The sequence below is a fragment of the Anguilla anguilla genome, chromosome 1 (assembly GCF_013347855.1).
Source record: "Anguilla anguilla isolate fAngAng1 chromosome 1, fAngAng1.pri, whole genome shotgun sequence".
Classification (NCBI taxonomy): domain Eukaryota; kingdom Metazoa; phylum Chordata; class Actinopteri; order Anguilliformes; family Anguillidae; genus Anguilla; species Anguilla anguilla.
In genome coordinates, this window is record NC_049201.1 from 46687171 (window position 1) to 46712143 (window position 24973).

Genomic DNA, 24973 nt, shown 5'->3' on the forward strand with positions numbered 1-24973 from the left:
AGTCATTGGAGCTTGTAGCTTTTTTTGCTGATAATTTAACCCCCTTATACAATGCCCCCCCCCCCCCCCACAGATGTCTGCAGTCTGTGACTGGGCTTTCCCGGCGTGCCAGTTAGGTGTTGAACCTAGACCCACCCCTTCTGGCACCATGCGTACACATGGAATACTGATAGAGCTCGTGTTCATTTTCCTTGTTAGCAATTTGTTACTCCTGCTGATCTTGGTTAAATTGCTCCTGGTATTAAAGTATGAAAGCCCTTGTTAATTGGTTTGTGTTTTAATCCATGTTTAATCCATATGTGAATGTGTGCTGTGAAAAATGGCCTTCTGACTGAAGATTTCATCTCATCTTCCTTGTGAGGAAAACTGAAGCTTAAAGCTACAGAATAAATCCCATACCAGATCCACCTCCAACCTGCATAATGCAAGACATAGGCTACTTGCTTAAAATATTTATAGTAGTTACTGTTGATAATAAATAATAAACTTTATTCATAAAGTTCTTTTCAGGTGCTTTTCAAATACTGTAACAGAGCAAAGAAGATTAATAATGAACACCAAGGAATAACAATCAATTCTTGTCCCACTATTTTTTTTTATTCACTTAATTTCTATACTGTTCACACTTCACAAAAAAATGTGGTCCTTTGTGACCAAAAATATACCCCTCTTGGGTTCATTGTGGCTGTGTTAAGGAATCTTATGATCATATATCTGAGTTCACCTTTTTCTGGGTCAGATACCGTTGTGGGCTGGGTTTTCAATACAGTACGATGGGTTGGAATAATTTCCATTGCAGTTCAATTTATCAGTAAATTAATGGCAATTTAATTCAGTACCATATTGTTCTATGATGTCTTTCCTCAATTCTTTTAAATATTGATCTATTTTTGTTGTAAAATCTGAATAATCAAAACTGTGATAGCTTACCAGCCTGTGTTTTCTTAATCATTAAAATCACTGATGTAACCTGATCCTCGATCAAAGATGAAGATGGGTGTGGGTCTTCTGGGAAATAAAATCTAATCCTCTTACTCAACGTCAGTCAGATAAACCCTCTCATCTCCAAACATAATTACACACAATTGTGTCTCAAATAGAGTTTATTCCTTTATCACGTGTAAGAGACTTGATACTAATGAAGTCTCATTGCCATATTGAAAGTGGTAGGCCTGATAACAGCAGGGACACTTTGATTTGCGTGTGATAAGTGGTGTTCCTTGCTTTTTTTCTCTTTTTTTGAAAGCTTAGCTGCGTTATAGGCCTTTCCCATCAAGCTGTCTGAGGGGGCACACTGGCATGCTTGTCCGCCTACAAGCATTCAACGGGCCGCCACTTCTTTGCACTGTGAAGTCCATCAGGTTCAGGCAGACTGCACTCAGAGGAGTCGGGGGAGACCCTGCAGACTGCAGTCCTCTCTCCCTGCTATGATCTTATAGCCGATTAGGCACTGCCCTGCAAGGGGGTCAGCTGCAGTCTGAACTCTGCTCAAAGGGCTAATATTTTAGATGGCAGTGCCATCAGGTCAGGTTGAGATATTATTACATTTCCTTAGTCTAACTGAATATTCGATAATTATCGTGGAAACAGGATTTTTCCCCCCCTAAGCATTTAGTTGGGTATTCACTGTACCATTTCACTGGCTCTGTGAGCGCGCCCTTATTCAGAGCTGGAGAGAGTATGTGCGTGTGTGTGCGCGTGTGTGCATGTGTGTGTGTGCATGTGTAATGGAGCAGGGGCCTTTCTCCCATTGTTTTTGCTTGCATGGAAGGATCCTGTAAATGAGGTGTGCGCTGTCAAAGAAATGACTCTGAATTATTCAGTGGCAACACCGGACGATGAAATTCAGTCTGCTTTTTCCATTGACTGAACCTGTAGCCCATAGTGTGTGCGAATGACATTGCTGCTGCTCTATGCTTGGATTCATCAGCCCAATAAAACTTCTGTAACAGATAGTTTTTATGTCCAGTTCTGAATGTTCGTTGGTTTGCAGTGCCAACTCCTTTTAACTTTTAAAGTTGAACTCCTTTGCTTTCCTGGCCGCTGCTGTTCAGTTCACTGTTTGTGAAGAGTTATTTTCGCACTTCGACACCCGAGCGAGACAGAGCTGGAGTCCTACATACATAAAAGCGGAAGCCTGCAGGGTGATCATGTGCTGCATCGTAATGGTTCCTTTATGGTATAACAAGATGGCAATGAAATACTTATTTCAAATGATTTGAAGGCAGATTTACCATTTAATTACAGTGGTCACACAAATCATGTATGTATGTATGCAAGTGTCTCTTTTCGAGTGCCCTTTTGTACTGAAGCTCTGTAACAGTAGCTCATCTCTCCGGCTGAGCTGGATGAAGCTGTAACGTACAGTAAGTGAACAGGCTCTTGTGCACAGAACTTTTCTGGGGTTAAAAGGATGTCCCCCAGGTGCTGAACAGGACGGGATACCTGTGGTTGGAATGTCAGGCTTGGAACAGAATGGTTGGCAGCAACTTTTTTCTCTCGTTGTAGCAGAATTTAATTTCCTTCTTATTTAAAAGTGCTGTGTACAGGGCTGGGGGGGGGGGGGGGGGGGGGGGGCAGGGTTGGGGAAACAGAATGTCTTCATTCTTTCTTGTGCCCTCCTGTGTTCAGTCTTTGCAGCCAGGAAAGGTTGACGTGAACGTCAGCCTCACACAGAGGCTGCCGCCATAATTGCTTTTCCTTTGTCATTTTAATTTTCAGGAACTGGAGATTGATTGCCCCTCACGTCCATATCTGTCACCTGTCATATTTATTTGGATATTAATCTAACCCACGACCAATATTTCATACGAGGACTTTCAAGCTTGCTCCACGAGCCCCTTTGAACGCAGCGTGTGATTACGTTTTACTGCTGCGTGCCGTCGAGCGCTAGCGTGAAGAGAGGAGCGCGGGGTATTTCTCTCCTGTGTGTCAACTGCAGCCTGCGGCGAAAACGCCAGCCCTGCGCATCGACCCGCCAGAGGAACCGCGTGCGGCACGCGCGGCTGATCCATCGGTTCCTTTTACCCCGTCATTCTGGGGGCAAGGGGCTGAGCCCGGCTGGTTTTCGCTTGAGTACGGTCAAATTTTAAAAACCTCCGGCATACGTGTTTTCGCAGCGGGTTCCAGTTCTGGCCCCTGAGATTTTCGTAGGAGTAATGAAAACTAGAAATGTTATGTGAAAGGTTTCAGCGCAATCCCCACCTCACATTCCAGTTCCAGCGCTTACCTCGACAAGGGTTTGAGTGTTTGCCTGACTATGGTTGATGTACTACCTCCCGTTTTTGGCCAAAATGGAAGAATGTAGTAATCTGTAATGAGTTTTAAGTGAGGCTTAATTTAGCAAAAATTCCTGAAAATATGATCATGCTTTATTGTGAGCCTCTGGTTGGAAAGTTAAACAGTTAAGGTTGAAAGTTTTTTTTTTTTTTTTGTTGAGGAACAGAAACTATCACCGGGAGGTCAACACCAGGCAGGTGAACGTGTAACGGGAAGTCCCTTTGTGTAACCTTTTTTAAACCTTTTTGTTTTAACTCTCAGGACTAGTCAGCCTGCTTAGCTTGCTGTTACTGTACATTGACTTATTAAATGCGGAAGCTGAGTTCATATGATAACCGGTATGGCTGATGGGGGAGGTGGGGTGTGGTTCATTCCTTTTCTTGATGGATGTGAGAGATTGGCTCATCAATCTTGGGGTTTGTGCTGTATACAGTGTCTCTGAAGTGACAGCGAGGAGCGGGCGGTTTGGACTGCGAGGTCCTGGTCCCCTCGCTCAGCGGTCCAAAGGTGCAGTGCCATGAACCGCAATCCTGATGCGCGGTCTGTCACTGCCAGGGCTTGTGGAAGGATTGGAGATTTTATCTGGACCCTCTTTCAATTCAATCTCACTCTCAGAATAGACCCCCCCACCCCCCCCCACCCATCACCCCCACCCCTCCACCGCTCAGGCTAATCTTTCATTCGCCCTCTGTGCTGACTCTCAGCGTTCAGCATAACAAAGGGGAGAAGACAGGGCTTATCTCTCAAACCTAATGCCGTGGTTAAACCAATCAGGTGGGTTGAAGGGGGCAGAGGCCGTGGAGGACTCTCAGGCCCGGTCTCTCTGCCCGTCAGACCACTCAGATATGACTATGAGCTGGTGGGATATGCCAGGCTCCTTATTCTCAAATCGAGATAATTTAATCCCTCAGCGACCTGCGGGACAGAGAGGGAGAATTTTAATGTCTTCAGCGGCCCTCTTTGCTGTTCCAGTGCTATTAATGTAAATATTCCATGAAACCAGATTAAGTCCAGACCTGAAAGGCCTGCCGGACCGATAGGCTCCGCTGCCATAGCTGTCAGTTGTCCAGAAAGGGCTGCTGTCAGTCTTCGTTGTCTGTTGTGTCGCATTGGTATGAAATCTTCCCTCTTATGGTCTTATGGTGAGCAGGAACAATTCATAAATGACAAAGAAGAGAGAGCGGGAGTATCAGCCTTTGTTTGAAACCTCTCTGGTTCTTTCACTTGTCATTACTTTCTTTTTTTCCAGTGGTGTGATTGGTTAAAAAGTCCTGAGGTCCTGAGGTAGTAAATGCTCTTGTGGGCTGGTTCTTGATTATTGGGCGTTAACAGTGGAGGTTTGTGTTAGAGGAGAGGCTCTGCTCTTTGGATGACTGGACAGACTAGTGTAGCGTATCGGTTGGGAGAGAAACCCATTGTTAGCGGTCAGGGAGGGTGTCAGGAGAATGGCGCCCCCTGCTTGCAGCCTGTGATGTGTGTAGAGAATTTTGGCACATGTGGATCACGTTAACAAGCGAAGGCATGTTGAAAGCACCTTTCAACATGAGCTCTTAGGCGCTGACAGATTAACACTAGGATACTGAGGGTGGCAATACTATGTGTGCTGCAGAGGTGTAAAATGTTTTGGCCAAGTAAAAGGGAGCTCTGCTTTGGAATTGCAGAGTTCAGGCTTAGCGACTAATTTACCTCAGGAACATCAGGTGACATTAAAGCAGTAACTTTAATTAAACACTGGAGATGGATGGATATATTAGCGAACCCCTCTAGCTCTGCAAGTGGAGATATGTGCAGCAGACATTAATGAATGTATGATAAAAAGGAGATATGGCACACCATTTTTAATTCTTCCATCTCGTCAATCAGAACTTGCTACAGCGCCACATCTAGTGCAGTGTCAGCAGGTTTTTGTGGCTGTATTAAACGTTTTCCAGTCAATTTAATTCCCGCGCATCTGCTGCACCAGGGTGTCATGTATGACAGCCAGATGAAAATGTGACCAGTGGTTTTGGATTTAGCATTAGCCCAAGAAACTAGCAGGCAAATAAGCAGCAGGCGTGTTCCACTCTTACTCAACTCAGTCCCATTTGGTTGCAAACCTCTCTTTTGTTGATGACATCAATCACATTCATCCTGTTACCACGGAGAGGGGTCTGACCTCAGTGTGACGTGATTGCAGAGCGGTGATTTTATGTTTGTTCACTGAGGGCAAATGAGTAAATTGCCGACTCTGTCATAAAAAGGGTAACATTGGAGTGGAGACAGACAGGGCAATTCAGTCTGCTCTCCCGGTAGAGTGTGGAGTTCTGCACATGCAATATTTATTCGCCACCCTACCAGCGTGCAACATCAAAGCAAGTGATGAAACGCCAGAGGTACTGTAGTAGTCTGTCAGCCTTGTTCAGGCCGTGGATTGCCCATAAACATATGACTGGAACTGAATTTTACTGCTGTACGATGATAGAACCAGTAGTTCAAACTCATCTAATGACTTGAAGCATTTGTTCTTTTTATTTTTGTTCTTTCAGTAGTATTTTCGGGGTGCTTATTTGCCATTTTCTTAAGAGTATTGAGTGGCTATGTGGTTAAACACAGGTAGTAAATAAGAAAAGCTGTGATGTTTTTACACAACAACATCCAGTGGTCCACTGTAATTACATCTTTAAGCATCCCCCCTATTTCAGACATGTAACGATGTGCAAGGGCACACAGAGCACAGCCTTGTATTGTTACTTTGGGTTGTTTTCCTATGACCTCATAAATGCGCTCATTGCGCTTTACCTTCACACCCTAGTACTGTACTGAGCCAAAGTCCTTAGGTTTTCAGTCTCCTGACAGAGGATCTTTGCCCATTTTTGTTGGAAACAATGCATCATTTACTTTTTTTCAATGTTTCACTTACTTGTTTGCTTATTTGTCTGAAATACAAATTATGTTCTTTTTTCTTTCATTATTTTATTGTGTCATAGCCTGCTAATGAAATGGTGCTGCTAGCTAATAAAGTAGGCTGAAAAGGTTAGGGGAGCTGGAGCTAGCTAGACCATGTACTGGTGCATTTGCTATGCCAAATAATAGCTACCTACCAAATTGGCTACTTAGCTGACATACAATTTGCTATCAAAATTCAAACTTCCTCCTGTCTGTCTGTTAACATAGTTAACATGCAGACCTAGCTAGCTGGCCAATTATAGTTCACTGGATTGTTTCACCTCAATAGTTTGATCATTTGCTGACTCCCTATGCCTGTTAGCTAGCTTGCAATGTAAATAACTGAAATAAAACTTAAATATTGAGTATGGAGTTTTTCAGGTAAATCACGAATGGTGTGTAGTATGTAACATACATGTTATGTTGCCTACATGTGGGGGAACTCCACTAGGCGATTCCTGCTTTTAAGCAGTTGCATCTTGAAGAGATAAAGGGTAAAAATGTCTATTTGATGGCATTCTGAATTCAGCATTAGCTAAATTCAAGAATGTATTTTTTCTGTTCTCATTTATATCTTTTTGGACTCATCATTTGGGTATGAAGCATGTGTTTAATCCTAAACAGAGTGTTGGAGCTTGACAAGGGAATGGCCATGTTTATGCGTACAAAAAATAACCAAAGCCAAGGCAGCATATGAAACGAAGCCTTAATTCGCAGCCAGGCTGCTGTGTGTGGAATCACTCGGAGGTCTCTGCTCTTCTCCCCACCCTGGGTTTGGTCATAAGTAGGTTAATGCGGAGTGCCAGCAGGCATAAAAACGCGCCATTGGAACAGAGGATCTCCACAGTGCTGCTGCTCCCGGGCTATTGGGAAGATGTAGAGGCGGCTACTGAAAATAACCCCCTACACACACATGCACATGCACACACACACTCGCACACATGCGCACATGCACACACACGCACACGCACACACACACACACACACACACACACGCAAGCGTGCAAGGGTGGGGCCGGGGGGTTGATAGGGTAGTGGAGACTGAGGGAATTTGAACGCATGTTTCCTTTCCATGCCTCGATGCCCGACTGACTTTTTGAGTCAGTGAGCGTAATGACGAACATCCATGGGCCCTAGCGACACTTAAGGAGAGAGAGATTCTGGACATTCCAGAATCACCTGATTGGCCTGCCCCCACATTTAAAACAAGCCCTGTGTTTGGCGCTAGTAATTTAAATGTATTAAATTGATTTGAAACCCCTGGTGTGCTTTCTCAGTCCCACTGTTTAATGTCCAGCCTGTAATTGTGCTGTTATTGGTGCCACAACAAGGAGTGCTCATTATACAGTGAATTCTCATTACGTTGAAATGGCCCTAATAGCATTGACTATAGAGGGTGTAAGCTGCGTGATGATTATGGTTTTATCTTTTGGCTGTAGATATTCTTCGTTTTTATTTTCAACAGAATAAAGCTCTCCAGAGTTGCAGATAAAAAAGGAAGTGAGCCATTCTTCCTCCCTGTTGAAGTAAATCAATTTGCCTCGCGTTTATCTCAATGTCCGGACAGAATTGAATCCGCAGCCAGTGCGGTTTATCTGATTTTTTTTTTTTCACAGTGGCAAAGGCCCAGCTGAATGGCTTGCAAATCCTGAAGGCGGACAGTCTGAAATCGTTGGGGTGTGTGCAATTGACACAAAGTCATCAATGGAAATCTGAATTTGATGGTCCTGGGAAAACGGCTCAATGTATTGGGTACGTTGGATCAAACACAGAAAAATTGCAGTGAAGTCTACAGCTGCTAGAGCCAGGTTTTTTTTTAGAACACAGATATTATCTGTTGGACAGAACTGTCGAGTGTGGAATGAAGTGTACTGTATCCGTTTTATTGTGGATTACACAAGTGGACAAATGGTACGTGTTGTAATTGCTTTAAGAAGCGGTTGGTGTAGCACACTGTACTGAGAAGAGACTCAAAGGTGAACCCAGCCTGTATCAGCGCTGCTGTGACATCAAAAACACTGGTTCCGTTTTTCCAGCTCAGTGATTCAGAAAAGCAAAAGTCCCTTTCCTCCCTTTCATTTTTCAGTCAGAGGCTGCAACCAGGGATCAGAGTGAAACCACTCCATATTGATCTGGTGCTGTGTGTAGCTGTAGACCTGGAGCTTATAGGATCTCCTCCTCTTGTCTTACATGTTACTGCAGCAATAAAGCTTACATGTTGTATATATTGTGAAACAAGACCAGGTTAAAACCTAGTATATGGCTGGACCGGCCGACCAATGTTGTGACGTCATAAATCGGCCGACCAATGGTGTAACTTCATCACTCAGCCACTCACTCAGTCACAGACATTCGTGTTTGTAGGGCTGGCCCCACTGTTGCGGTCCAGCCAAAAAATAGTCATCATATCAACAAAAAAAAAATTTCTCCATAATAGGTATGATGTGTTTTAAGTGGAGCTTTGAAGCTGTGAATGCGTTTCTGGATACGTGAGTCTGTTAACTGCACATAATTAAGGTTTAACGCTGACCTGGTTTAGAACAGCGATCACCAAAAGCACAAATCTTAATCCTAGTTGTCTCTCCTCCTCATGCTGTTTTCTGAATGCATGCACCCTGAGCTTAAGATTAACACTGCTGAAACATGCAACTTTTATGATGGATGTGCTGTGGGCCTGCGGTCACCATGGCAACGGCATGGGGATGCACATACCGGTTGGAATGGCATCGGCCGCAGAGACTAACAGTATGCCGTCCCCCTACTGGTCCCTCGGCATCACCTCTGGTGCACCTGCTGTGCATTTCCTCTGCTTTTTCAGCACTTCACGCCATACTGCGCTGGCTGAAAAGGTTCTGACTATGAGGGCATTCCTCTTAAGATCATTCTCCACCACTGCTGTCTGGAGAGGACGCCATACGATTGGCTACAGGTGATGTTCACCATTGCGGCTTTGCCCATGGTGCAGTTTATGGTGTATGGTTCCATCCAAGTATTGCTTTATAGGAAGCAAGAATCTAAAAGGACAGTCTTTGGAGGGAAAACATTTTAGGGCATCTCTCCACTTTGGATGCAGGCAATGGAACTTCTGTCATTTCCATCAGGGAGCCGATGTCCAGGGGTAGATGCCCGTAGAGACAGGTGGTCAGGAAACTGCAGAGTGCTAGCGTTAGCATTCTGTCCTGACACAGACCCGTGAGTCTGCATAGTGGAGTGGCTCTCTTTCGGCATTCCTATGCAGGGGCTTTGTGGGGCTCAAACTGGCAACCCGTGGCAGAGAGAGCTGGGCTCCCTATAGGCCGATAAGTGGGAGTGGGATAAGTGTGTAAGAACCCTGTGGCTGTCACTGCTGAGGTGCAGATAGCACTGCTGAAATCATATTTGCAGTCCAGCATACCCAGTGAATCAAGGTCCAGCACTTATGAAAACTGGTCTTTTTTTTCTGAAACGCTTTAACACAAAAAAGGTCTGAAGTTTCTATTGAATATGAAATAGGTTATGTAAATCATCATAATAGGCATGTGCACTGGCACATGCACATACGGTATACACACATACACACATACATCAAATGATATGACAGGTAACTTGTGATACTATAACATAAATATTGGCATATGTCATATACTGTATGAGTTGTACAGCTGAGTAAGCCAGCTCAAGTGAAACCTAACAGCAACAATTAATCGGAAAGCATAAATAATGTAGCATGCCATCTCAAGCAAATGAAGTCATAAGCAAGTTTATTATGTTAATATTACCTAACATATTAGGTAGTCTTACACCATGATATTTCTGGAGTTCAGTAGCTACTTTTCACAATATATTTGCATTTCAACAAATGAAATTGTAGATTTATATGTTATGAACGCTTTTGAGTCAATAAAATAGACATTCACAGCACTATTATTGATTGTTTCATTTTACTTATTACCTACCTGCATTCATTATTTAATAATTTATCATTAAAACATTGTGCAGTTCATTGTGCAGTTTAAGGGCTTACTGCTCTCTTGTACTCTCTAAACCCATTAATGCTTTAGCTAGAGCCATTCACGTACCCTTTCAGTCTTGAGACTGCTGCATTAAGGCACCAGGGCACGTGCACTCAGACACAAGAGCGTTACTCCCGCTGAGGCCTTCACTCTCTGCCCTCAGCCCACTGCACTACACCAAAAAAGAAGTTTGGCTCCCTGGATTTGATTTATTCATGTCCCTCTTACTAGATTTAAAATCCTCTCTTCCCTGCTCCAAGTCCTGAGTGGCAGACATCAGGGTGATGTCGCCCAGAAAAGCCCCTGGGCGGGTTCTAAAAACAGGGCTGCTCTGATTTGGGTGGATGACCTCATTTGAGCTGAGCGTAACGAACCTAATTATACTGCGTGAATCACTCAGCAGAGTAAAGTAGATGAGACACAAAAAAAGCACTTCAAAGATGAGAAAAGGCCGGTTATAAAAGAAGCAACCGCTGTTCTTGTCCTGGTTTAATTTGATGAACATTGAAATGATAGAAGCTGCACCGTTTTCATTGGCTGTTCTGTTCATGTATTGTAATGAAAGTATGTCAAAGAACTGCACGATTTAGACGCTGATTAAATACTGGTGCACTTGAAGGCACTACTGTGAAATGCTAGTGAATACTAGTGTACTTGCATACACTGTTGTGTGTGTTTGTGTGTATACCCACATACAGTGTTCATACACATACATGAAGTTAATAAAATATGCATATATGTAGGTGTTATTAAGGATTAAGTATTCATAATCACAGATCTTAAACACACTGATTCATTTTTTGGCATAAGGTGCACAAAGCTATGTCTTTTCACCTTCCACTGTTCTCTTCCCTGCATGCTGATTGGTGAACAGACAGACCAACCGATTTGGTCTTTTGTGTGCATTGTAACCTGACGGAGTGCCTGTTTTCACCTGCTCTGCATCCTTTCTAGGCCTTTACAGCCCTCCTCAAAGCCCAGCGTAGAGCCCTTTTTAATGCATGACTGATAAACCTACATCCACGGTACTACCCATCATTGGGCCATAACTATACCCCCAGGTCCACAGTAGTTTTTTTTAGCATAAGAAATATGAGAAATTGCTATTAAATAAATAAAATTTCCATATCAATTAGAGACCATATCACCCAGTGCTAGTCTGCTGTCATCTCACTGATTAAAAATGGCGTCTCGCTAATACTTTGGATAAAGTATGGTGTGACCTGCTCCAACATTTTGAGGCATTTCGACCTAGAAACGCATTTTGGATTTCATCTAGGATTTCATCAGGATTTCGTCAGATGATATTTCTCTTCATATAATTGTCGGTATGACTGCATTTGGTTTTCCAATACAAATTATGTAAGTAAACTGAAATGTACTGTAACAGTAGAAACATAAAAATGTAATAATTATTCAATTTAACTATTTTTATTAGGAGTGTAAATACTGAATAGTGAAGTATTGAATAACATTCAAAAATTGTATAGTAAAAAACGTAATATGCAACCTGCAAATGATAGGCTACTATACAAAATATTCAAACAAAAAAATGTTTAAATCCAATCTTCTATGCTTGTAGTTAAATTGAAAAATGATACCTATACCTATCACCCAGTACTATAGAACTGGGTGATAAACCACGATTATCGAATGGTTTTCATGTTTAGCCTTTTTTTCTTTAACCGTACCTTGGGTCTGACTACAGTTTGTTTTTCCACAAACTTCTCCATATGTGTTTGCAAAGTCACTTCACGTTTGACTTTCCCTGAGTCTGCTGTCTTGCTGCTATGTTTCTCTCTCTCTCTCTCTTTCTCCTCCCCTCTTTCTCTCTCTCTCTCTCTTTGCTTTTCTCTATCAGGGGGCTGCATATTGCCACCAAATGAATAATATTCTAACTGTAGTCTTAATTGTTTGTTTTCCCTTTTTTCTGCTTTGACGCTGGCACATTTTGCTTTGGTGCACGCCAAAGATTTTTCTATGCAGGAAAAACTCTGGAGACCCCTTTGTTGTCAGTGGGTTGTTTTGTTGTCTTTACAACGTAATGAACCAAAATGCCATGGGCAAGAGAGTGTTTTTTTAACTTCCACAATTTGCATGCCTCTTTCAGGGTTCACTGCAACTTTAGCCATTTATACTCTCAGCTGAATTGCAAATAGAGAGCTATTAAACCTCTTTTTGTCTACTGTTTGCATTGGTGAAAGCCTGGAAGAAAATCTTTAGGGGTACTCACCCTTCTACACCGCCATTAATGCAGTCACAATTGGAAAAGCCCTGCTTTTCATTGTGTGCCTAAAAGAAGCCCATGCACACTTAATCATTTTGAAGATTTATTGGTGCTGGCAACCCGCATTCAATTAGTTCAACCCTGGTGTTAAAGGAGTATAAGGGATGACATAATAATATAATGTACGTGTATGATGAATATATTGGCATATGCTCTAGATTTAAATAATGTATTTGTGCATTTATTTGCTCTGCCTTGTCTCTAATGTAATCACTATTCATGTTGTTCGCAGGCTCTGGCGTCCCATCGGGCATACCTGCTGACAGCACGGATCCCCAGTAAGGTAAGACATCCCCTTTGCCCCGTGCCACAGTTAATCACCGACAAGTTCCTCCGCTGGTTCTCCCTTCTCATCCTTGCTGAGTTCTGGGATCTGCTGGCTTCTGTTGTGTGGTGGGCTGAGACAGCATTTTTTGCACATGCACATTTTGATTTGAATTGGAAACCAAGGTAGTGGCCGCCATGCTGCTCATGAATGTTCATGAGCATACAAACATCACCAGGAATGTCAGGCGCACAAGAAAAACTCAATCCCATGGTGTGAATTTTTGAGTGTGTTTGGATTCATTGTGTTGCAGTGTACATGTCACCTGTAATATAGTTATGGAAGACTAATTAGCTGTAAGACTTTCAGAAGCTTTCATCACTGTTTGGAGACCAAATCAAAATACTTTATCTTCTTCACCTGTTTGTTTTTAACCTATATTTAATTGTGTTACCTTGTCTGAGAAATATGATGGATATAAAGCTGCAGGCACATGTGAAATGAACCTCGCCTAATGAGTCAGTTTTTTGTTTGGGTGGTAACATAGTGATAGTATTTGTTTGGGCTTTGGATTAGTAGAGTGCTATAACCTTGACCCTCAGAGAAGCCTGCATGACCCTGCTGCTGACCTGTCACGTGACATTCTCACCCGGAGTGACCCTGATTACTAAGTGAGATGACATCACAGCCTCCTGAGGTCACTCTGTTTTATTGACTGTACATGTGCAGGGCCCTCAGTGCACTCCCCCTTCACGTCATAGATTTCATTGTGTAATGAGACTGAACTTGTTGTAGTCTGTATTTCCGGTCACTTGTCTCCCCAGTACTGTCTCTGTGTCTGTGTTCCCTGAGCTGCTTCACTCCCCTGTACTTGTGTGATTTCACTATTCGGGTGGTTCCGGGTTTTCGTGGTTTCCCCCCTTCTTTCCAGTCTCGCTTTACTTCCTGCTTATTTCTAGTTTTACTAATCCCTACTAACTTATAGATTGTAAAGTACTAACCTCACTAATATACTAACATGTGAATATTACTAATGGACTAACACACACTAGTTTTGGGTTTTTGATAGTTTAGATCACTATACTAATACATTAACCAGTCTCCCCTTTTCCATGCTGCGCTGTAGCTCCGCCCCTTTTCTTTCTAGCCTGCTCTAACGCTGAGTTCTGCAATTGCCTGCACCTGTCTCTTGCTCTAACTGCACCTCTCTCTCTCTCTGCACGTGTTTACCTGCTTCACCCAGGCCGTCTATTATCATTGTTGTCTATGTGATTCCAGTCCGCGTTTTGTCAGTCCCCTGTCATTGAATTAGTTTTCCTAATGTTCTTCACCTGGATGTTGTTTGTTACTCCTCCCTCACTCACTTAACCCCTCCTTGATTGTTACCTTCCCCAGTGTATAAATGTCAGTCTTTTCCACCAGCTCAGAGTCAGAACATTGATCGTATTCATTGTGCCGATTATTTGTAAGCCTTTGTCTATCGAGATTCCTGCGACACCCCTTTGCCCGACTTCGAGTTTGCCTGCCCCTTTTGGTTTTGTTTGCTTCTGGTTCGACCTTCGCTTTGCCTTGACTTCTCTTTTGCCTGTCCCTTTGTACCTTTGCCATTCTGATCTCCTGGTTTTTGACTTTTTGCCTGTCTTTTCACTATTCTTTTGGAAACTCGATTCGGCACCGTCCTCTCTCTGATTACCTGGCTTCGAACCTCGGACTGATTAAAGACAAAGTTTTCTTGGATTTCCCTGGTCTGCGTGTGGGTCCTTACTCAGAACTTAACAGAACTCAGGAACAAAGATTTATGGACCACCTGCTTTCCCCACGGTCTTTTCCAGGGCTCTTGTTGGCTTTAAGCATGGGACTTTAAACAAGGGGGTTTAAGCCACACCCGAGGTAATTCTAAGACTATTCCCCATAGTAACATCATCATAGGACATCATCAGACCACGTAGCTGGCTAGCCAGTAAAATTTTAAGTTTAGTTATGGCTACTTCTATACTGCTAGCGCCATTCTGAAACAAAATGGAGCTGGAGGCTGATTCGTGTTAGAAGTACAAAGAAAGAACTGTTTAAAATTCTGAACAAATTTATAATGAATTTCTGAACCAGAAAGCTTGTGCATGTTGTAGTGCTGCCATATGAATGAAAACTAGGGTCAACACAGACAAGGTGAAACTAAGGAGTAAGTTCAAGCCAACTGGCCTGGTTTATTTAATACATGAAAGCAGCCGGGGCCGCGAGAGTGCAGGGCTTTGGGAGAAGCTGGGTTTAGAGGTGGGGGCGGCTTCCCGACAAAATAGCAAGTCGGCTTCAGGAGAGACGGGGAGGCTTTAAGGCGAGGATTTGTCCTGGAATGTAGCTTTGTCTTCTGTGAGGTGTTAGTGTGAGTTGGAACTCTAAGTGAGCTCTCTGGAGACTGAGCTCTGGCCACTTTTAGGTTCTCCTTCAAGCGCACTTGCTGAGCAGCAGCTGGGGCGGGTAACGAGGGATGGTTGGTCAGCCCTGATTGAGTGATTGCTGCTGCAACAAGCTTGTTAGTTTGCTGCCACGGCTGCAGATCCTAGCACTGCAGCAGAACAGAGGCAAGGCCAGATACAGTGAGAGGTGGACTTTAGGATTGAGTGAGTGCATGCAAGAGAGCTCATCTACATTGCCGTGCTGGGTCCTCACACAATGCACCACCTGGAAAACAAAGTCTTTTTGGGCAAGAAACTAGCGAGTTATGCATACCATTTGTGTATTTTCCTTTAGCCATCCATTGTTGCGGCACATGTTCAGTGACCAGCTGCAGAATTAACAGCCCCGGAGGTAGTAGCAGAGATGGGAGATGGCCCACTTTATGGCTGGGGCTTCTTGCTCTATGGCAATGTGCCTGGTTTCGTCGGGTAGTAATTTCTGATCCAGGAACGGGATTGGGAGTTCTTATAAGTTGGTGGCTTGTGATAGAACGACTCCCAGTAACATCTCTAAGGCATCTGTGGAGAGGTGAGGGACAAAGCACCTACGGTAGCCTGTTAGACCTAGAAAGACGCATACCTGTTTTCTGAGGTGGGGCAGAGCCTGTCCTGCAGAGTAACCACCTTTGCCAGCTGGGGCTTGACTAGGCCTCAGCCAATGGTGTACTCAAGGTAGTGGGCTTCCTAATGTGCAGGGTGGCACTTGTCTGGTTTGGCAGTCGTCTTGAGGCTTCCAGGACCAACTGGAGGTGGCACAGGTGTTCCACCCAGGTTTGGCAGTGGACGACTATGTCGTGCCAGAAGGTTGCCACAGCCGGAGCAACACGTGCATTAGCCTCTGGAAGGTGGCAGGTGCCCCATGCAGGCTGAAGGGGAGGACCTGGTAATGGTATTGAGCTCCAGGGGTTGAGAAGGTGGTCTTCTCCCTGGCAGCCTGGCCGAGCAGAAAATGCTAATAACGTTTTGTTAGATCCAAAGTGCTGATGTATCAGCTGATGTACTCACCCAGGCATTCGATGGATTTATCTGCTTGTGGCATCGGATAGGCATCGAAGTCGGAAATTGCATTCGGGTGCTTTAAGTTGTAGTAAAACCAGAGCGAGCTGTCCTGTTGTGGCTCCATGACAATGGGGCTGGACCAGGGACTATGCCCAGGTCTTTCATGCACGCCACTTCCTCAGAGATGGCGCAATGCCGGGCCTCGGGCGCCCTGTGGGGCCACACATTTACCCCTGTGCCAGGCGGGGTACGGATGCGGTTCTGGACCAGGTTAGTGCAGCCAGAACAAAAGGAGATCAGGTCCTGAAACTGGGACAACAGCTCTTTTAGTGATTGGATTTAGTGGGGCCCGGGATGCTTACCCATTCACGCTTTCTTTGTCTCTGACTGGCTGTGACTGGCGGTGGCGCAGAGTGAGACTGGTACAGCAGTGGAGCCCCTCTGTCTGTTTCTTTGGCAGGTTTATATGGTATACCTGTTGTTGTTTTTGCTGACAAGGTTGCTCCAGGCAGTAGTTCACTGCCCCCATCTGCTCCACTACAGTGTACGGCCCCTGCCAGGAAGCAAGAAACTTATTTAAGTCAGGAATGAGAACCAGGAACTTCTCACCTGGTTGTAAAGTGTGCGGTAGGGAAGGATGGCTGTAAACGTGCTGTGCTTCCTCCATATGGGTACAGACAAGGGGCATCGGTTTTGCGATGTGCTCGTGCATGCCAGCCACTTCTTTGATGATGCAGCAGTGGGGAGAGGGTTGTGTTTCCCAGGCCTCTGAGGGACGGATGGTCGCCTCTGAATGAGTAATTGTTGGCCCTGATTGAGTCATTGCTTCCGCAACAAGCTTGTTAGTTCGCTTGCACCTCCTGGTGGTGTTGCAGAACAGATCGGGAGGTGGCGAGGCTAGAGATACAGGGAGAGGCAAAGTTTAAGTGCGCAGTGCCACAGTGTAAACAGAAAAGCAGCTTAAGGATATCAAGAATGACTGCATCTACTGAAATAGCGAAATACCCATGCATTGTATAGATGCTTTCATGTACTGTTATCAGAATTGTAAACCCTACAACTGTCTGAACGTGGCAGTGAAATTCCATAGGTTGGTAATGGGTCCTGATTATTTTTAAATGGTTTCTATCAGATAAGCAAGATGTCTGGGCAACATGCCTGAGCATTCCAGATTGGGAATAGCTGATGTAATATATGCAGCATCTAACTATTGGAAAAGCTGTAGCCTTTACAAAAAATTTAGCGGAGATTAAAAGCTGTTTATATCATCTATGGATATAACAACTGTTAAAATGTAAACACATAAATAATATATTTCAGGGAACTGGGTCACTTGGAAACTTAACAAACAGCCTTATAGCAATATTGAATGAAAGACGGTACAGAATGGTCTATTTATTAGTTATGTCTTCCATGTCAAATGATGGAAATCTGCAAGCTGTCATTTTTCACATTTATTGTCTCATTTTATTCTCCTTTTCATTCGGCTGATTTTCTCTATAAAACTGCTATTAATGTAGTTCAAGAGAAGGAAAGTTGCAAAATGGCTCAATGGTAGTGTTGATTGATGTTATTGTGGGTGGGAAATTTCATCCAGGTTCCTTGGATGGGCTTCTGGAATTTGAATGAATATGTTCTTGAAGCATTGACAAGGCAGTGCTGAAGTCTTAGGAGGCCAAAGAGTTGTAACTGTATCATAAAAAATGTACTGGCACACTATGGGTTTCTGCAGCTATAGTTAGCACAAATGTAACAAATGGGCAGTATGCGCTCTTTTAGTGTGTGAAGCATTACAGACAGTGTTCTCGGCCGAGGAAATCCAAAGGCATTCCATAATGCAGCAGTGTAGAGGGGGAATGTGGTCGTCTGTGTAATGTGGCAGTCTGAATGTGAGTCATCGTGTCCTGGATAAAAGGGGGCCTGAGGGAATTGCATCCAGTAGCACATTAGTGGAGCAAGGCGGCAGTGGGAGTCATGCTGAGTCCTATGCCTCAGGAGCTTTGGCTACCTGGATTAGCATGGGCTTGCTCTCCCTCCCCTTCCTCCTGGATGTACGGTGTGTGTGGAAGCATGTGTGTGCGCGCATGGATACGTGTGTGTGTGTGCATGTGTTCGTGCGTGTGTGTGTGTGTGTGTGCGTGTGTAAATGTGTGAGTATGTCTGTGTGTATATGCGCTGGTATGTGTGTGCTTGTGTGTGTGGTGTATTTGTGCGTGTGTGTGTGTGTGCGTGAGTGCTTAGTATGTCTGTGTGTGAATGTGCTGGTATGTGTGTGCTTGTGTATGTGGTGTATTTGTGTGTGCGTGTGTGCGTGTTTGTGTGTGTATGAATGCGCCGGTGCATTGTGTGTGTGTGTGTGCCCTCAGTTGAACTGGACCTCTACATGTTAATAATAGTACAGTTGGTAACATTTAATCTTGGAAAGTTTCATTCCACTGTATCCTCCTCACAAAACACAGAGATGCAATAGAAGATTACTAATATAAAATGTAATGTGTATATAAATAATATGTGTTTGTGTGGCGGGGTGGTTTGCAACTGAGTGATGGTGTTTGATAGATGTGTTGCAGGTGCTTACACCTTCTGGAATGGCTTCTAATGAATGATGTGCTTGTTTAAATTGTGGCCAAAGGGCTCGAATTGAATGCTGAGGTTGAAGGGGAAAACAGCAATGGCCCAGATCTAATTTATTCTTGGCACTACAGAAATATTCTGAAGTGTTCAAATATTAATGGGGAAAGGATATTTTTAATACAGCGGTGCCATTGTCTGTCCCATTCACCTGAGTAATACTGGAATCTATTTCTAGAATGGTGATTTATTTATTTCCTCTCCTCCCCTCTTTCAGGTTGAACAGACCTTCAATTATCTGGAAATCCAAGGAATCACTTGTAACAAGCCTACTCAGGTAATAGATCACACCAGTGCAGAAATATCTGGACATGTTCCACCACAGGAAATTAACTTGTTTCTCTCTTGGCAAGTTGCAACCTCCACTTTACCACTGGGTAGACAAGAAGAATTGTTATCCACCCGTTATTTTTTTTGTACATTTTTTATGTCAGAGTAGTAATTAATAGTAATTGAACTGCTGAATGATGTATCTAGATAAGCACTAGACCTTAGTACTGTAATATGGTTCTCAGCCTAAAAGACAGGTTAGGGGGCCAAGCACCTTAGTGTTTATTTAATTTTATTCTCCGAACTCCCAAGCACCACTGGCCAAATTAGGTGCTAATTGGCCATATGGTAGAGGTACAGCAGTCTTTGGAATACACAACAATTGAGCATTCTTAAATCCTGCTTCATTTGACCTAGGGACATGGAGCCAATGTCAAATGATCCCCCTTTGTACACAAAATAAACTTGCCTTTAGGAACCTATCATGGACATTATGGATTTGGTACCATTTTGAATAAATTAAAAAACAATATCTTCCTGGATGGTTTGACTAATTTTGATGAAACTTAGATGGCAGCATGTAGTGGCAGATATGATGCATTAATACAAAATCCTCACTTTTGGACTCATTTCGTTGGTATGCTGACTTATGCTTGATGTGCTTTGTGCTTCAGCCCTGGAATTCCTGCTTGCAGCTATAATTTAAAATATGTAATTGACACTTTGGAGAAAAGGAAAATTTAGGGTTATGTTTAAAAGCTCATTTTAATGTTTTTATTGTATATCAATAAAGGAAGCAGCAGCAGCTGTGTTAAAATAAAACAAGGACTATTACAGATTACAGTTTTAATTAAGTTTTCAAGTTCACTGAGAACTGACATGTTTGGAACGACCTTGACCTCCCCAGTCAAGAGGCAACTGATCAACACGCATCTGTGGTCATTTAAGAAACTGGGAACCTGCAGATTGTGGATTAATTGTACAATATTTACTTAATGGACCAATGTAGAGGTAACAAGTCCTGAGTTGATTGACAGTAATGTATGAGCCCTCGCCGTCTACCGTCTCCTGTTGTGCAAACGTAATAACCCCTAACCCAATTAATGCCACTTTAGAGACTTGGTCTTCTATCAGTGTATTGATCAGTCTGAAAAGCCTGTCTTTATTTAAGCCCATCTTTCAGTAAAAGCTGCCAGGAAGATTGCAGCTGGATAAATGACAAGGATTAATTTTCCATCAGAAGATAATCTAAGAGAAAATTCCATTTTAAGAAGCCAGCCTTTCAGAGGTGAGGGAAGCAAATCCTTTCACACTGTCATTAAGTAAATGGTACCAGAATGTGCGTTAGTTCTTTGAGATGTGTAAATCTAATCTTTGTTTTGACTGGGAAATATTGTGTGGCTAGGAAGTGTCATCAGGTGTTAACCCATGGGGCAGCTTGAAAGAAGCACTGTTAATATCAGCCCAGTTACACATTTAGGAGGCCCTACTCATGCACCCTAATTTGACTCAGGTTTAGCACTGAGGCTCCTCAACAGGCTTTCTCAATGGTGATAACTCCTGGGGCCCTACGTCTGTGCTGTACCTCTAGATGCGGAGCATGATTGACAGGTTGTGTTTGCCTCTCACAGCTGGCGGTGGAGTACGACCGGGGCCTGGTGTCCATGAAGCTGGCATCGCCTGAGGAAGTGAATGAGGTGGTGGCCCACATAGGGAGCTGTCTGCAGAGGATATGTCCCGGTTTATCCCCCGTGTAGGTCCTGTCAGTCTCCACTCTTCTGTTACCCATCTCTCTCTTTCTCTCTCTCTCTCTCATTCTCTCTTTCTCTCTCTTTGTCTATCACTGCCTATAACCTGTCTATAACTGCTGATATGTGCCTTCACATCCCTAGTTTCCACCAGTATCTCATTTTCTTGGACACAGCTATATAAATGAATAGCATACTGTGTGCAACGATTAAATAAAAAGGCACTGTAATAGTTAGCTGCATTGTGTATAATCAGTATTGGCGCATTATTCTGATTGTGGAACCTGCTTATAAGAATAAATTGTTTCAATGGCAGGAGTGACTTGGGCATAAAGCATTTTCTGCCTTTTAAAAATCTTGCATACTTTAAAGGTGGCTTAGACAAGTCTGCCAAAGGTTTGCATGTGTACTGTAGTGCATTAACACTTAATCATCTTGATTTGGTTTTCCCTGCCAAATTACTAACAGTCTAGAGGATGACAACATTGCTGCTCATTTCCACTGCTGGGAATATATTGGAAATGTTATGCGTGGCAAGTTGTCAAAAGTGGTCAACCATGGTGGCGTCTGTGTACTTTCATAGATCCCTGGGAATTCCCAATTTAGTGCTGCCATCAGCAAATGCAAAAAAATGCTTTTAACGTCCTAGTGAGCCAGTCTGGTTGTTAAGCAAAAACTAAACACTTTCATATATTTAAAGGGATCATGGTTTGCTTAGAGTTCTGTTTAAATGTATACTATGTAGCATTTTGCGGCTCTTGTAGACTCTGGTTTGTAAACCCCACTCACACATCGTACGGTAGCTACTCTGTAGTGCTGGTGCATCTAGCTTGTGTTTTTCCTCATTTGGTATTTAGCTATTCTAGGCCTTATTTCATGAATCAGGATTACTGGGTTAGCTGGATAATTGCACTTATTAAAACAAAACTTTAACAATTTTTGGTGTCTTTTTCTATACTTCGTACAATTGCAGGGAGATAGAAGGGAGGGAAAATAGATTTTTTTTAAAAGAGAGACAACAAAATACAGGCACAATGTAGCGCCTGGACAGTTTTTCAGGGTGGCACCTGTTCACACATGTTGATGTTATGGTCCTTACAAACACTGCTGCCATTAGGCCACTATTCTGACATTTCATATCTTCTGGTGGTAGCTAGTGTAATCAGCAACCATTGTCCTGCAGGCTCCTGGGTGATGTATCTCCCCAGAAGAGCAGGAACACCTGTTACTCACCTTTCTTCACCGTTGCCTCTGTCATCGCTTGGTAATGTTCCGTGAAGTAGCTTGTGCCATTAAGTGGGCCAATGTGGACAGAGCGAATTGTTTCTGGCGTCAGACAGTCTTGTTTTCAAACCCGCGTGAATCGTGTCTATTGTAAGGTCCTACTTTGATTCTAAATAATGAAGCAACATCTGTAGGCAGGGTTTGTAGGGCAGGTATTCTTCTGCAGGTTTCCAGTGCTAATCTGCTTTGATTGCTTACACTGATGAGCAGTCTCTCCAGCTGTTATTTTCTGTGCTTTTTAATTGTTAATGTTCACATGCAATTCAGCTCTAGATTTCAACACTAAATGTTTTCCTTCTATTCATAATTAATTCTTGTATTTGTTGTTTTCTTCCAGACTTATTGTTAGGACTGTGGTCTGTCCTGGAATGTAAACTCCTGAAAACTTAAGTAAAACCAGTTTGGTCTTGTGTGATAGTCCTGTCCTGATACCGAATTGCTATGAAATGGGATATAGGTGTAAATAGGTGTGTAGAGAGTGTCAGAGTGGTAGTTTTAATTCTCCCTTATACCTGACCCTGGCAGGAAAGTGATGAAGAAGCTGGCGATGGAGCCCCCGGAGCGGATTTCCTCCCTACAGACATTATGGGAGAACCAGAATGTAGCAGAACCAGGACCGTGTGGTAAACTACTTATCACTTCTGTGTTTACCAAAACCAGAAAATCTACTGATGGAAACTGCAACTAGTCCAAGCACAAGGAGGAGAGGGCTTGTGAAAGTGACAGTGCAAGTGTGCGTGGGTGTGTGTGTATGCGCCTTTGTGTGTACGTGTATGTGTGTGTGTGTGTGTGTGTGTTTGTGTGTGCGGGCCTGTGTGTGCGTATGCATGCGCCTTTGTGTGTATGTGTGTGTGTGTGCCTGTGTGTGTGTGCGTCTGCATGTGAGAGAGAGAGAGAGAGTCTGGGAATGTCTGCCTCTGAGTGAATGAAAGAGAGAGTGAGTATGTGTTCAGACTTGTCAGGGAGAGTAATTGAAATGTCAATGTCTTGCATGTCAAGTGTACTTGCATGTACTTGAAATGCTGTGGTAATTATCTACATTTACAACTGACATCATTAGCTTACACATCCATTTATTACATAGTCTTTGTCAGAGCAGCCTAATATTAAATGCATTTTAAATGTATTAGGATAATGCATCATTATATTTTCAGGCTTCTTCGTGAAAGCGGCACTTCAGAGAAAATTTGGCATTTTTAAGCAATCTGCAATGTATTTGTCTGATGATAGCTTGAGGATGAAATTCTCTCAAAATATGAACAGTTGTCTTATTTAGCCTATCAGACGTAGGGCCCCTGGGGTCATTTGGACTCAGACTAAAATGGCTCAATTCTAAAATGGTGTTTGTAATAGTTTTTATGCTTTACTTGGTAAGGACCCCTCCCTATACAGGCATGTACGAGTAATTTTAAAGGGCAGATGTTAAGTTTTGGCAGTGGGGAGAATGGTCTTGCGGTGCCGATGGTGTTCAGCAGCCTGTTCTGTGTCTTCTGGTCTCCAGGGGGCTTCTCCCAGCTGTACAAGTGCGTGTGCGACTGGATGGGCCTACAATATAGGGAGGAAGTGCAATGGGTTAGTATCCATTACAGAACATGACTACCGCTCGTGGTCTGTTCAGAACAGTTGCTGTGCGCACACCCCATTAACTTCAATATGCGATGCCTTCAAATCAAAAAGCCCTTCTGGCTTTCCCCTCAAGGGGGAAATACTTGACACTCTATTCTTAATGACTGTCACACTTTGCAGCGGTTGGCATGGGATTCCATTGTTATTGTATAAAAAGTGTGGCAGAGTCTCCGATACAAACCTCAGAGTGACAAACCTCAAACTGCTTTCTGAAATTGGACAGAGAGCTTTCATAATGCAACCAGAATTAGAGTTGGATGATATAAAGAGGGGCAGATTGCCATCCAGATTTGCAGTGATAAATAAGACTGTAATTATATGTATGATGCCCATCAATGTATTCAAATTCTTACAGTTTCTTCATTAAAGTAAAAAACACACTGTGTGCTGACTATTATTACGGTCCTCTTGCTCAGCACCAGTAAGTGCACATAACTTACTGAATTTTTGGAGTGTAGTGTTGTTTTTTTAGGCTGAAATTTGTATTTTTCTTGTGACTTTCAGCATTGAAAATTTTGAAATTCCAAAATTGCTATCATATCTCAGAGATGACTCTGTGCAATGATAAAACCTCACATCCTTGTAGTGGGCAAAGAAAAGCATGGAATAATGGTCTCACAGTGCTGATTGAAGCTTCTGAATGAATCTGAAACAGTTGGTGGCTGACTCTGCTGATGGTTGGTGTCTTGCCACTGTTGAGTTGCGCCGTGGGGGTGGGGTGGGACAGTGGGAGTGTTAGGACACATCCAAGGCTTCTGACAGGGGCCCTCAAAAAATTGTGCTATAATTGTGCTGGGATAGGTTGGCCTGCGACCCAATGTGAGATCTTTTCACGGGGCCCAAAATCCCTGCTGGTGACCCTGCCACTGCTCTGGAAATCACTGCTCCTGTGTGAAAAGCCTGGGACAACCCTACTGTCCAAACCCTTCCCCTGGAGATCAATCACTGCTCACTTTAATGTTTACAGTCAGTTGTTAGCCGTCACCTGGGCTTTCATTTCCCTCTGTTATGAAAATATTTAACATGCACCTCTCTGTGTCTTAAAAAAGGACGTGGACACAATCTATTTAACACAGGACACACGGGAGTTGAATCTGCAGGATTTCAGTCACCTTGAAAACAGGCAAGTCCCTAATTTGTGCCCTTATCGAACTTGTCTATTTTCCCTGCATCTTAAGCAGGGCTGCAGCCAACAATTATTTTGTTATCAATGA

At 43.4% G+C, this 24973-nt stretch overlaps 1 protein-coding gene across 5 annotated transcripts in view; it reads left to right on the forward strand.

Annotated features, from left to right (window-relative positions):
* The window catches only part of LOC118233107 (F-actin-uncapping protein LRRC16A-like), a 104795-nt gene that overhangs the window by 18508 nt on the left and 61314 nt on the right, over window positions 1–24973 (forward strand). For all 5 annotated transcript variants that reach the window (XM_035428468.1, XM_035428503.1, XM_035428485.1 and 2 more), the window contains exons 3-8: window positions 12716–12766; window positions 19049–19108; window positions 20733–20854; window positions 22659–22756; window positions 23635–23705; window positions 24809–24882. In XM_035428468.1, coding sequence (XP_035284359.1) covers window positions 12716–12766; window positions 19049–19108; window positions 20733–20854; window positions 22659–22756; window positions 23635–23705; window positions 24809–24882 — 476 coding nt within the window. The remainder of the gene's footprint in view (window positions 1–12715; window positions 12767–19048; window positions 19109–20732; window positions 20855–22658; window positions 22757–23634; window positions 23706–24808; window positions 24883–24973) is intronic.